Source organism: Canis lupus, chromosome 5 (assembly GCF_048164855.1).
Source record: "Canis lupus baileyi chromosome 5, mCanLup2.hap1, whole genome shotgun sequence".
Classification (NCBI taxonomy): Eukaryota; Metazoa; Chordata; class Mammalia; order Carnivora; family Canidae; genus Canis; species Canis lupus.
Window position 1 is genome coordinate 8,595,633 of NC_132842.1, and position 12,871 is coordinate 8,608,503.

The 12,871-nt window shown below is 35.6% G+C and overlaps 1 protein-coding gene across 21 annotated transcripts in view; it reads right to left on the reverse strand.

Moving 5' to 3' along the window:
• ARMC3 (armadillo repeat containing 3) overlaps nucleotides 1-12,871 on the reverse strand; it is a 101,616-nt gene that overhangs the window by 68,274 nt on the left and 20,471 nt on the right. For 13 of the 21 annotated variants that reach the window (XR_012030820.1, XM_072825391.1, XM_072825377.1 and 10 more), the window contains 3 exons: nucleotides 6,679-6,804; nucleotides 1,682-1,750; nucleotides 1,269-1,444 (listed from right to left, as the gene is read on the reverse strand). Coding sequence is in view for 19 of the 21 variants with exons in the window: in XM_072825391.1 (XP_072681492.1) it covers nucleotides 1,269-1,444; nucleotides 1,682-1,750; nucleotides 6,679-6,804 (371 nt within the window). In the remaining 2 variants the exon portion in view is untranslated. Of the gene's footprint in view, nucleotides 1-1,268; nucleotides 1,445-1,681; nucleotides 1,751-6,678; nucleotides 6,805-12,871 lie in introns of those variants that run through there. The other 8 variants (XM_072825387.1, XM_072825382.1, XM_072825393.1 and 5 more) reach the window with 4 other exon arrangements.

Here is a 12,871-nt window from a genome sequence, read left to right on the forward strand (position 1 = left end):
AACAGGTCAGTGACATAGCATCTTGCAATTGTGAACAATGGATTTTATTCAGCATACTCAACTCACTGGGTCTTCACCAATAACTAGTCTAATCCAAAATCCTGGTACTCTAAATAAGGCATATATTGCATCCAATGTGCTTAGATCACCAAGGTTAGGTTAATAGATAACTGCCTGGGTCCAACTAGTTCAATGTATTAGATATCCTGTTTCAGAAAAAATACTTTTATCTAGTATAATCCTGCCTTAATTTGCAAACTACTCTATTCTTTCAAAATTTAAATACACTTCTAAAATGCCCTTTCATAGACCTGTACTTTGAAAACTATAAAACATTGATGAAAGAAATTGAAGAGGATACAAAGAAATGGAAAAACATTCCATGCTCATGGATTGAAAGAAATATTGTTAAAATGTTAAATATTGTTTAATGTCTATACTACCCAAAGCAATCCACGCATTTAATGCAGTCCCTATCAAAATACCAACAGCATTTTTCACAGAACTAGAACAAATAATCATAAAATTTGTATGGAATTACAAAAGACCCTCAACAGATGGATGGATAAAGATGTGAGATGATAGATAGATAGATAGATAGATAGATAGATAGATAGATAGAGATTCACACACACATACACGCACGCACGCACATACATACACAATGGAATATTCAGTCATAAAAAAGAATGAGATCTTGCCATTTGCAACAACATAGATGGAATTAGAGAGTATTATGCTAATTATAAGTCAGCCAGACTAAGATAAAGTCCACATGATTTCCTTCATATGTAGAAAAAAAATAAATGAACAAAGGAGAAAAAAGAGAGAGACAAACCAAGAAACAGATTCTTTACTATAGAGAACAACCTGATGGTTACCAGAAGGGAGGGGTTTGGAGATGGGTGAAATAGGTTATGGGGATGAAGACTGTACTTTTCATGATGAACACTGAGTAATGTATGACTTTGTTCAATCACTTTGTTGTGTACCTGAAACTAATGTAACACTGTATGTTAACTGTACTGGAATTAAAATTAAAAAATTAAAAAATACTTGTAAAATGTGAAAATTGAAAGGTGTCCATATTCAACATCCTTTCTTTTTTTCTCTAAATGATAATTACTAAATTAGTACCCTCTCCCCCCCCAAAAAAAAACTGGTTAGTCAGAACTGATGAGTTTTTAAAACATTTCCCCCTTTACTAATGGGCAAATAAATTCTATATATAGCTTTGGTCAAAACACACTTTTAGAAATTACCCTCACCTGGGCCAAGTTGTAAATGCACTCAATAGAGTTCTTCTTCACATCAGGGTCTGGGCTGGCCAGCAGTCTGATGAGTGGCTCTAACCCACCATGCTCATATATTTGCACTTTGCTCGTATACTCTGCAGACATGTTCGCCAGGCAAAGAGTGGCAAACTCGTGGATAAGCACTTCTTCTGTGCATCAAAGATAAACAACACAAGTATGCAAAAGGCCTACTCAACCATTACTTTAAAACATGTTTTGAAAACCAAAGCTTCACAGATCTTACTTGGTTGGAGCCCACCTTGGTTTGAGAGATTTTAAAGATAATTCATAATTGATATGACACAAACTATTTTTGATGAGTAGTTTAATCCAATGTGAAAAATAAACCAGGCCCTCTTTTGAACCAATGTAAAATGGAAAGTTACCTTCTGGAGCAAGCTGAGCAATGACAGAGCTCATGACATCTAATTCCCTCAACAATTTTTTAACGTCATCTACAAAAAGAGAAACAGATTATTAATGTTTATTAATAATAATAATAATAATGGCGGTATTGTTTAAATAGTCCCCTATGAGATAGGCTTTATTATTACCTAATTTTACAGATAAAGAAATGGAGGCTCAAAATCACACAGCAAGTGAGTGGTGGGACCAGGTGGTATGGCCAGGTCTGTCTGACCCTAGACAGATTCTGGCTTCTGCTCCTTGATCACTGAGGTATACTACCTTCCAAAAACACTGAAAAATACAAAATGCGCCTAAAACATAATCAGCAAATTTGAGTTACTGTGCCCTACATTTGTTTACTACATGGTAGAAAAATTCTCTGTTGTGCTGTTTTGTTGGGAAGGGTATTTTTAAATTTTGATTTTAATAAAACTTGTACAGAATGTACATGAGAATTATCCTCAGCCTTTTTGATTAATATACCTTGTTTACATTCCATTTTCTTATCAGAGATGCTCAAAATGATTAAAGGTAAGTATACAGATTTTTTTTTTTTTAGTATACAGATTTTTTAAAAATTCACTTTTGTATTATTTATGTGAGCCTAATTAAGGCTAGGCAGGTAGGCCCCTACTTCTCTCCTGCCAACCATAGCCCCTGTTTTCTGAGAAATAAGGCATAGGTACTAATTTGGTTTTTGTAGTTTCTCCTCTTGGGCAGTTATCTTTGTCTGGAGGCCAAAATTAGCATTACCAGGATTTTGGAAAATTTCACTCTGCAGCAGCTAAGGCAGATGGTCTCTGGATGAATTTTTTCTCACTAACCACTGGGCATACTTGACTTTTATTGGACACCTTCTCCTGTGGGATTCAGGGATGTAGATGTTCTTCAACCCATCAAAACTTCTGCAATCTGTTTCTGTTCAAAATGGCTAAAAAAGAGGGCCCGCAGATTCACAGCTAGCTATATGTATGTGAATAAGCTTGAAATACAAAAGAACAGTAGAGCTTCTGGAAAGTGTGGTGTCCCAAAATGGAGGACGTTACTTTCTAGTCAACACTCATTCAAAAAAAAAAAATTATTACCTTGACAGGGAATTAACCAAGTTAAGGCATAATACTCAGAGCCTTCTAGGTGTCCTGGTGAACTACACAGACGTGCACCCTCTTGAAGAGCGTGCCTCTATTCTCTTCTTATTCTGAGGAGTCCAGCCTCCTGTTACATACAGATGCCACACCGGTGTGGCATCTGTATGTAACACCACCTCTTGGTCTGTCCTAGCAAGTCAAATGTTCTTGTTAGAGGATTCCCTGTGCCACGGAATTTCCTTCTCCCTATGAATTCAGCCAAATCTGTTCAATAACAAACCTAGTAGATCTCTCCACTATACCATTTTCTCTTGGCTCGGTGGACGGTTCAGATTCACTGACAGCTCTTATGAATCAGCAGCAGAGCTGATCAATTTGTTATTCTGCTCTTTGACACCAAATTGCTCCCCCCCCCATCTTTCTTTTCTTGAGGGTGAATCAGCAAAAATAATGGATAAGCTGCAATTTTCATCACTTTAAAAAACAATATTGCTCTCTGTCCCCTTCTCTCTCAACAGAGAACCCTCTCATGTATGGTGGCTGAATAGAAACTCTGACTCGTGATTGATCCACATAAACGTGTTCTAGCTAAAAATGTACAATTTTCAGTTGCATAATATTGACCATCTAATTTATTTTTGACTTTGTACACTCTTTTACATCAATCTTTTCTTAAGATGGCAAGCTCTTCAGACTGCTGTAAGTAATGTAAAGTCTGAGCTTTAAGATCACAATGAATTCTCTCTTTAGCTGACTTCATTAAGTGAGTCTCTGTTATATGACCTCATCAAACTAAATACAAACTGGCAGGTAAAAGGAGAAAGTAGCTCCATTTTGATAAGAAAGCTTAACAAAGCAATTTAAATGCCGGTCTTGAATGACCCAGGCTTGGCATAGGTACATAACTCAATCACTTTAGAAAAAAAGAAAAGGAAGAAAAAGTAAGATTTTTTTCATCTCATAGCAATCCTTTTTAGCACCTGGCATTCTGTTGGAACATTCTATTGGTTCATTCACTAGGAACATAGTGATATCACTGAAGACATGAAAGCCATGTGACAACACAAATTTCTAAAAAAAATCAGTTATTTTAAGACAGCTCAAAGATGATTTAACCATGCAGCAGCAGAGGTGCATTTACTTATATATTTGTCTGGAAACATGCTTTGTGATTTAGAGCAAATGACTAGTTGCTCATATTTTATTCCATGTCATGTACGCAAAGTGAAGCAATAGCTATTAATGTATTGGCTGTATTGACAGAAAAGGAACTCCAAAAGCTATTGAGGACGTCATGTGTTCGTGCAGGTCATCAGATAGTTCAAATAGAAAATGAGTTCATTCCAATAATGGTTTGACTTTTTCTACCCAATTCATGGAACCAAAAGAAAGCTCTTGAAGGTTCATTGATCATATGTAAGACCCAGCCACTCACTGGAAACTGCTATTCAGCAAAACTCTTTCCAATGCTATGCTTCGTGACTGCAGACTGCACTGGTCGAGCACTGGTCGCAGCCCGGCCACCCAGCCTGCAGCAGAGTGTGGCTCGACAGGTCTGAAAGCCACCACGTTTAACAGTCAAACATTAGTTAATTCTCAATATTTTGGGATCACAGACTCCTTTGGAAACTCATGAAATGCAATATATAAACCCTGCTCCAGAAAATCTTGTAAATAATTTGGAGGGCTTCATAGGTTATAAACTCCTCACATATTGGAAGATGGAAATACTAAATAAAGTGAGTAATAGAAATTAAGAACAGAAGTAAACAGGAAAAAAGTAGAAATCTAGACATTAGAAGATCTAAGATCTAAGTATAAACAGACAATTATAACTCTCCTTTCCAAGTGAGCTGCATTCGTCCCTCAGAACCATTTAGAAGGAGAACCTGACTTAGCGTGGGCACTAATGTCAAGGATTGGAGAAGATCAGATGGATAGAAAGCCTACTACTACACTATGAGCCAGAGAGTACAGTTCTAATTCTAGCTCTGATCTCATCTCTTCTATTAACCACCTGCATGATTGCGCCAGGAACCTAATCCCTTCAGAGCTCATTCCTATTTTTAAAACGAGGAATTGCACAAGACATGTCACAAAGTACCACTGGTTCTCAAATTCTGTGGTGTGTAAACAGAATATAACATAAGAAAATTTTTAATTTTCCCTTTTTAGGTTATAAATATATTCACATGGCTCATTCATTATGGCAGAATTAGTACACAGGTAGCCCCTGAGATAAATTTATGAAGATTCCACAGTACAGATGATGACTTCCTAATTTAGCTGCTCTGTATCTCAGTTGTCTTGTATGTAAAAGGAACGATAATAGCACCCACCTCATTAAATGACTGAATAGACAAATAGCATATAGAACAGTGCCTGGCACACTGCAAATGCTGTGTAGGTGTTTTCCTAATCTGGGTTGGTGCAACATCCTCTCCCTATTAACTGTCCTCCTCCTGCAGCCATCCCCAGAAATACTCCTAGAGCCCTCGCCTTACTCAACAGCCACCATTAGAGCTCGTGCAGTTGCTTCTGGAACCTCTTCCACTACAGCCCGGATGGAGCCCCATCTGCCCCCCAACATGGCAGGTGCCGCCCGTGCAGACTCTGCAGCTGAGGTTGAAATGACACAGATGCCAGGGAAAACTCTCCTTCCCCTTCCCATCTTCCTGTCTCTGACTAATGTCACAGTCCCCGCTGGACACCACAGAATAAGGAGCCCATCCCCACCCCAGTCCTGTCTCACACATTTTTTAGGAAAGTGAGGTAGGAGGAGCAGGAAGAAGAGGGAGGAAACTGTGCTTTTTGCTTTTTTTTTTTTTTTTTTTTTCTGAGACTGGTGAGAGGGAGAGAAATATGATCATTTTAGCCACATGCCATGAAAGAGACACGTTTATTCCTAGCTGCCTGAGTTTCATGTTAGAATCCAGTCTCTACCAAGGATGTCATTTTTTATTATAAAATTAGAAGGCTTTTGTTGGCTGACTCCAAAACCTACCATTATAATATGAAAATGACTTTCAAATGGAAAATACATCCCGTTCATTCATCAGGGATTGCCTTTTCTGGCATGGTTTTGGTCAAACTGATATTCTAACAGACATAATAGCATGTTTTAACTTATACTATTATTCCACCATATTAAATATATGAAAATATTCAACCAAGTAATGCGTCTGATTTAAAAAAGAAATACATGTCTAAAATTATTTTTGGCAAAATATATTTTACAGTTTCAAAAAAAAAAAACAAATGTATCAAGATTCTTTACACTGGGCTCCTTTCACTATGTCATACATATGAAGGGTAACTTACATATAGACAGACAAATTACATTATACTAACTCAAGGAAAAAAAACAATTTTAATTTTAAAAGACAACTTGTTAGACTGGAACATACTACATCACCAATTTTGATAGTTTTTGCACAGGTATATTTGCACATGTTTTTATATTTTAAAAATATCTCTCGGGGCGCCTGGGTGGCTCAGTTGGTTAAATAATTCTGGCTCTTGGTTTTGGCTCAGGTCATGATTTCAGGATCTTGGGATCAAGTCCCACATCTGACTCTGCACTCAGGAGGTAGTCTGCTTCTTTGCCTCTCTCTCCTCTCTCTCTCTCTCTCTCTCTGTCTCTCTCTCTCAGTCTCCTTCTACCCCTCCCCGCTCCCCCACTTGTGCTCTCTCTCTAAAATAAATGAATAAATCTTTTTTAAAAAAAACTCTTAAAATATGAAATCATTCATCTGTTGTATCATGCATATTTGACTTTTTGTTACCATTCAAGTCAGTTCAAATAAAATTCAAACAAATCCATTAAATTTTTTAAAAAAGATAACGTATGACATGAATTAGATTATTTTAAAAATTTGTTAACCTACTATTAGAAGCTAGGATTCCAAGTATCATAGTAGCATTTCTTCTTACAATTTTATCTTCATGGGTGAGCAGTTTAGTTAAGGGTTCCACAGCTCCAAGTTCAAGGAGGGTAGCTTTATTTTCTTCACCTGATATCATAGGTAAAATAAAATCAGGCATGGATATCATCAATCTCATCAAAACTCTTCCTTGTGTCATTTTAATTTCTTATTCACCATTTGCCTTTCACATTCTCTTTGCTTCCATGTATATTTCTGTCAGAATGAACTTTAGAGCACAGGTAGCCTGAACATTTGCTGTTCTCTGTCTCCTGATACTGGCAAAGCTGGCTTCCTCTTGTCATTGTTCTTAGCTCATGCAGTACTGCACCTCTCAGAGGGGTCTCCCCTGACCACCTTATCTAATGTCATCACTACATCCAGGCCTTTCTTATCTTTCTGTAGTCTACTCCTCATACCACTTAGCCATCTCCTTGCTTGGTTTGCCTGTTCCATTCTAACTTAATTTTCCCTGAGAATGGACACCTTTTTGTTCTATTCTCTCATATCCTCAGTGCCTAGCATAGTGTCAGTCATGTATTGGCATAATTAATCATAAGACTTAATTAACATACACAGTCCCATTTTGAGTTAAAGTGGGATGGGGGAGTGAGTTCAGGGTGCTCATTTTTCACACAACGGTGTCACAGCTTCTATTTTGTCCTGCAAGATGTGCCTGCAGCTGTCATGGGGGTGCACACACAGAAGGGAGCCGCCAGGGTCACTGGGAACTCCTTAGCTGTGGCAAGAAGCCCCGGAACCAGAGTCTGGCTTAGCTGCAGAAGCAGTTTATCCATTACCTTGATAAGTGGGATATCATTCTACAAAGTCAGGAACAATGTTTAGGTCCTGATTAATTTCAGCTTTTTAATTTCATAGGAAGTCTACAAAAATACAGATTTTGCTTTCAAGATTAATTTGAGAATATAATAAAGTTATTTTAATTTTCCTTGCCTCAGTTTTCTCATAAAATTACAGTATTTTATATTTTAAGTTATAGGTCCATATTCTGATAAGACACAGATGATACTTCCTATAGCCCATGGAATTGCCCTATATTTAAATAGGTTAAATTTGTCGCCTGATAAAAACATGTTGAAATATGCATTGTTGACTCTTGGACACTTCTTTTCAAATCTTCCAATATTTGCATTTTATGGAAATTTAAAGCTTAATTTCTTAGATGAAAATATTTTGTCAAATGCATCTTAATTTAAGATAAATTTTAAGATACTTATGCTTAAATAAAAATATTTTATATATCAGATTGTTATAAAAATTAAGTTTGTCTTTAAATTTTCTTTCTGAGTCTTACAGAACTTGAATTATTTCTTCATTAAAACATATTGCTTCTTACTGTTTTTAAATATGCTATATATAATTTTATGACCAGAAGAAGAGTACTTGCAAAATTAACAACATGTGTCATCTTTAACATCTATTTTTATTCTATAACAGCTTTAATGAGATCATTGACATACAATACTGTATATATTTAAAGAGAACCATTTGGTAAGGTTTTTTTTTTTCCATTTGGTAAGTTTTATTATTATTTTTTCAATATTTTTTTTTTAATTTTCATTTATTTATGATAGTTACAGAGAGAGAGAGGCAGAGACACAGGCAGAGGGAGAAGCAGGCTCCATGCACCGGGAGCCCGATGTGGGATTCGATCCCGGGTCTCCGGGATCGCACCCTGGGCCAAAGGCAGGCGCCAAACCGCTGCGCAACCCAGGGATCCCCCATTTGGTAAGTTTTAACCTGTGAAATCAAACCCCACCATTAAGATGAAGAATATATCTAATACTCCCAAAAGTGCCCTCTTGACACTTTGTGATCTCTTCCTCCTGTTAGTACACATTATTTTGCATATGTCCCAGAACTTTATATAATCATGCAGTATGAATTCGTTATTGCCTGGTTTTTCTCACTCTAATTATTTTGAGATTAATTCATGTTGTAGCATATATCATAGTTCATCCTATTTATTGTTACATACTATTACATTATACGGATATACCACAATTTGGCTGGATCTATGGGTGGTGCACATTTGACTTCAAGAAACTGCCAAACTGTTCAAGTGAATGCACCATTTTACATCCTCATCAGCAATGTATGAAGGTTCTAATTTCTCCTCATCCTAGCCAACACTTCTGTCCATCTTTCTGATGATAGTAATCCTGGAGGGTATCTCATCATGGTTTTAATTTGCATTTCCCTCACAACTAATGATGCTGAGCAAAAGGTACCTTTTTGCCATTCATTTATTTCTATGGTGAAGTGTCTATTCAAATCTCTTGTTCATATGTATTTTTAAATTTAGTTTATTATTGAGTTTTGAGAGTTCTTTATATATTTTGGACCCAAATCCTTTATCAGATATATGATTTACAAAATTTTCTTGTGGTCTATATAGCATACCTTTTAAAAAAGTTAGTAGACTTTTTTTTTTTAGTAGTTTTAGGTTTATTAAAAAAATGAACAAGGGTGTCTGGGTAGCTCATTTGGTTAAGCAGCTAACTCTGGATTTCATCTCATGTCATGATCTCAGGGTGCTAGCATTGAGCTCTGTGTTGGGCTACCAGCTCAATGGGTGTCTGCTTGAGAACACTCTCTTTTCCTCTCCCTCTGCCCTTCTCCCTGCCTCTGCTCATGCTTGCTCTCTCTTAAATGAATACATTTTTTAAAAAAAATGAACAAAATGGACATCTGGATGGCTCAGTTGGTTAAGCATCTGCCTTTGGTCATGATCTTGGGGTTCTAGAACAGAGTCCTGCATTAGGCTCCCTGCTCAGCAGGAAGTCTGCTTCTCCCTCTCCCTCTCCCTCTGCCATTTCCCCTACTTGTGCTCTCTCTGTTAAATAAACAAATAAAATCTTCAAAAAAATTTTTTAAAGGAACAAAAAATACAGAGTTCTCATATACTCTGTCTCCCTCCCCTCCCCCATTTCTCTTACTATCAATATCATGCATTAGTGTAGTACATTTGTTACAATTGATGAACCAATAATGATACACTACTATTAACTAGAGTTGATAATCTACATTCGGTTCACTATACATGTTATACAATTCTATGGGTTCTGAGAAATGCATAAGATTACGTTTAGCTTTCTAAGAGACTACCAAATCATCTTCTAAAGTACTTGTACTGTTTTGGATCCCCACTAGCAATGAATGAGAGTTCCTGTTGCTCCACATCTTTCACAGCATTTTATGTTGTCACTATTTAGAAATTTCGCAGTTCTAATAGGTGTGTAGGGGTATTTCATTATTGCTTTAATTTGCAATTTCCTGATAACATTCTTTTCGCATAACTTATTTGCCATCTCTGTATCTTTTTTGGTGAGGTGTGTGTTTAGGATAAATTTGATAAAATCCAATGAATTGTCCTCTTGCGGATTATGTGTTAGTGTCATATCTAAAAATCTTTTGGCTAACCCAAATACTTTTTTAGTAGCATCCCACAAATTTTATATGCTATGTTTTCATTTTCAATTTGCATTTTCCTTTTGAATTCTTTCACTGACAGATGATTTAAAAGTGTGTAGTTTACTTCCTAATGATTGTCCAAAGTCTTTTGTGTTGATTTTTAACTTATGATTCTATTGTGGTATGACGTATATTTTATATGATTGGAATTCTTTTAAATTTATTAAGGTTTGTGTATGGCTCAGAATATCACCTATTTTGATAAATATCCTGTGTGGGTATTTGAAAAGAATGTGACTCTGCTTAGAGTGTTCTATAAATATTAATTAGGTTAAATTCATTTATACTGCTATTCAAATATTTTATATCCTTATAGATTTGCCATCCATTTGTTCTTTCATTTATTAATAGAAGGTTATAAAAATCCTCAGCTATATTTGTGGATGTTTATTTCTCCCTATATTTTTAATTTTATGTTCTTTGAAGTCTTGACATTAACTACATGACTGTTTTTTCATAGCTTCTTTTTTTCTTTTATTTAAATTCAATTTAGTTACATACTGTAATATTAGTTTCAGGGGTAGAACTTATTTATTTTTTTTCAGGGGTAGAATTTAGTGATTAATCAGTTGCATACAACACCCAGTACTCACTACATCAAGTGCCCTCCTTAATGCCCATCACTCAATTACCGCATCCCCCCACACACATCCCCTGCAGCAACCCTGTTTGTTCCCTATAGTTAAGAGTCTCTTATGGTTTGCCTCCCTCTCTCTTTTCATCTTTTATTTTTCATAGCTTCTTAATTGACTCTTTTATTATTATAAAATGAGGGTTTTTTTTATCTGATACTGCTCTTTTATTCTTCTGATATTAATAGAGGCACTTCAGTTTTCTTTTGATTAGTGCTAATATAGGATATCATTTTTTATCCTTTTACTTTCAAGTTATTTGCATCATTATATTCTAAGTGCATTTCTTGGAGGCAGTATGTAGTTTGGTCTTGCATTTTAATGAATATAACACCATCTCCCTGTTAATTGAAGTACTCAGACCACTTACATTTAGTTTGATTATTGATATCATTAGGTTTAAATCTACCATCTTGTTATTTGTTTTTTGTGTGTCTCATTATTTTTTGTTTTCTTTTTCTTCATCTCTTCTTTGTATGAATTGAATATTATTTTTATAATTTCATTTCCTTTTTTTTTACTTATTTGACACTACCCTGTTATTTTAGTGGTTGTATTAGAGTCTGTAGCATACATCCCTATCATAGTCTACTTTCAAGTGGTGATATACTACTTCTCATATAGTGCAAGAACCTTAAAATAGTATACTTTCATTTTTCCCCTTTCTACCTTCATTTTATTGTTGTCATATATCCTACTTTTACAAGTGTTTCTTTACAGTATATGATTATTTTTGTTTAAAATAACCAGCTTGATTTTTAAGTGATTTAAATGATGAGAAAAATCTTTATGTGTTACCATTTCTAGTGTTCTATCTTTATTATTTTGTGTAGATCCACATTTCCATCTGGTGTCATTTTCCTTCTTCCTGAAGGACCTACTTTAGTATAATTAGTAGCGTGGGTCTGCTTGCAAGAAACTACTTCAGCTTTTGAGTGTCTGAAAGAGACATTATTTCATTTACATTTTTTGAAAGATATTTTTGCTGGGAATAAAATTCTAGGTTTAAAGTTTTGTTTTGTTTTTTTCAGTACTTTAAACCTGTTACTCCACTGACTTCTTGCTTGCATCATTTGTGATGGTAAATCTATTGTCATCCTTATTTTTGTTCCTCTGAATGTAATGTGCTTTTTCTCTAGCTGCTTTTAATATTTTGTCTTTATCACTCTTTTTAAGCAATTTGATTTTGTTGTACCTTGGTGTAATTGTCTTCATATTCATTGTGCTTGGGTTTTTATGAGCTTCTGGATCTGGAAGCTTAGAGTTTTCATCAAATTGGGGGAATTCAGAACCATTATTTCTTCTAATACTTTTTCTGTCCCTCTCTCTTCTTTTTCAAAGACTCCATTATACATACATTGTGTAGTTTCTATTTACTGATGATTTATATCCTCATTATGGGTTGTATCTTCCTGCTTCTTTTTATGTCTGATAATTTTTATTGGATGCCAGACATTGTGAATTTTACCTAGTTGGTAAATGGGTATTTTTGCATTCTTCAAATTTGTTTTGGGACACAAATATCTGGAAACAATTTGTTTACGTTAGGTCTTGCTTTTTAAATATTTATTAGGTAGTACTAGAGCAGAGGTTGATCTAGCGCTAATTCTTTCTAACTATTGGAGCAAGACTTTTCTGTGTATTCTATACAATTCTCCATGAATCTTGAGGGTTTCCTGAAGATTCAGTTGGGCTGATGGAAACAGGCACTACTTGTGCCTCTGTTAACAGGCACTGTTAACTCTGATCCTCTTAGGTGCTTTGTCTAACTTCAAGTAGTTCCCATAGATGTCCATCCTGATCAGTACTCAGCTGAACACCTGAGTCAAACCATTTATCAATCTCCTGAGTTTTCTTTCTGTGCAACTCTTTCCTCCCTATTACTGTCCTGAAAACTCTTGCTGGCTTTGTCTCTCAGAGTTTACCAGGTTCTGTATAGGTTACCCCTTCCTGTGATGTGGCCTGGAAATTCTCTGAAATCAATAAGCTGGGGTAATCATAGAGTTTATTTCCTTCGTTTTCTATCTCTC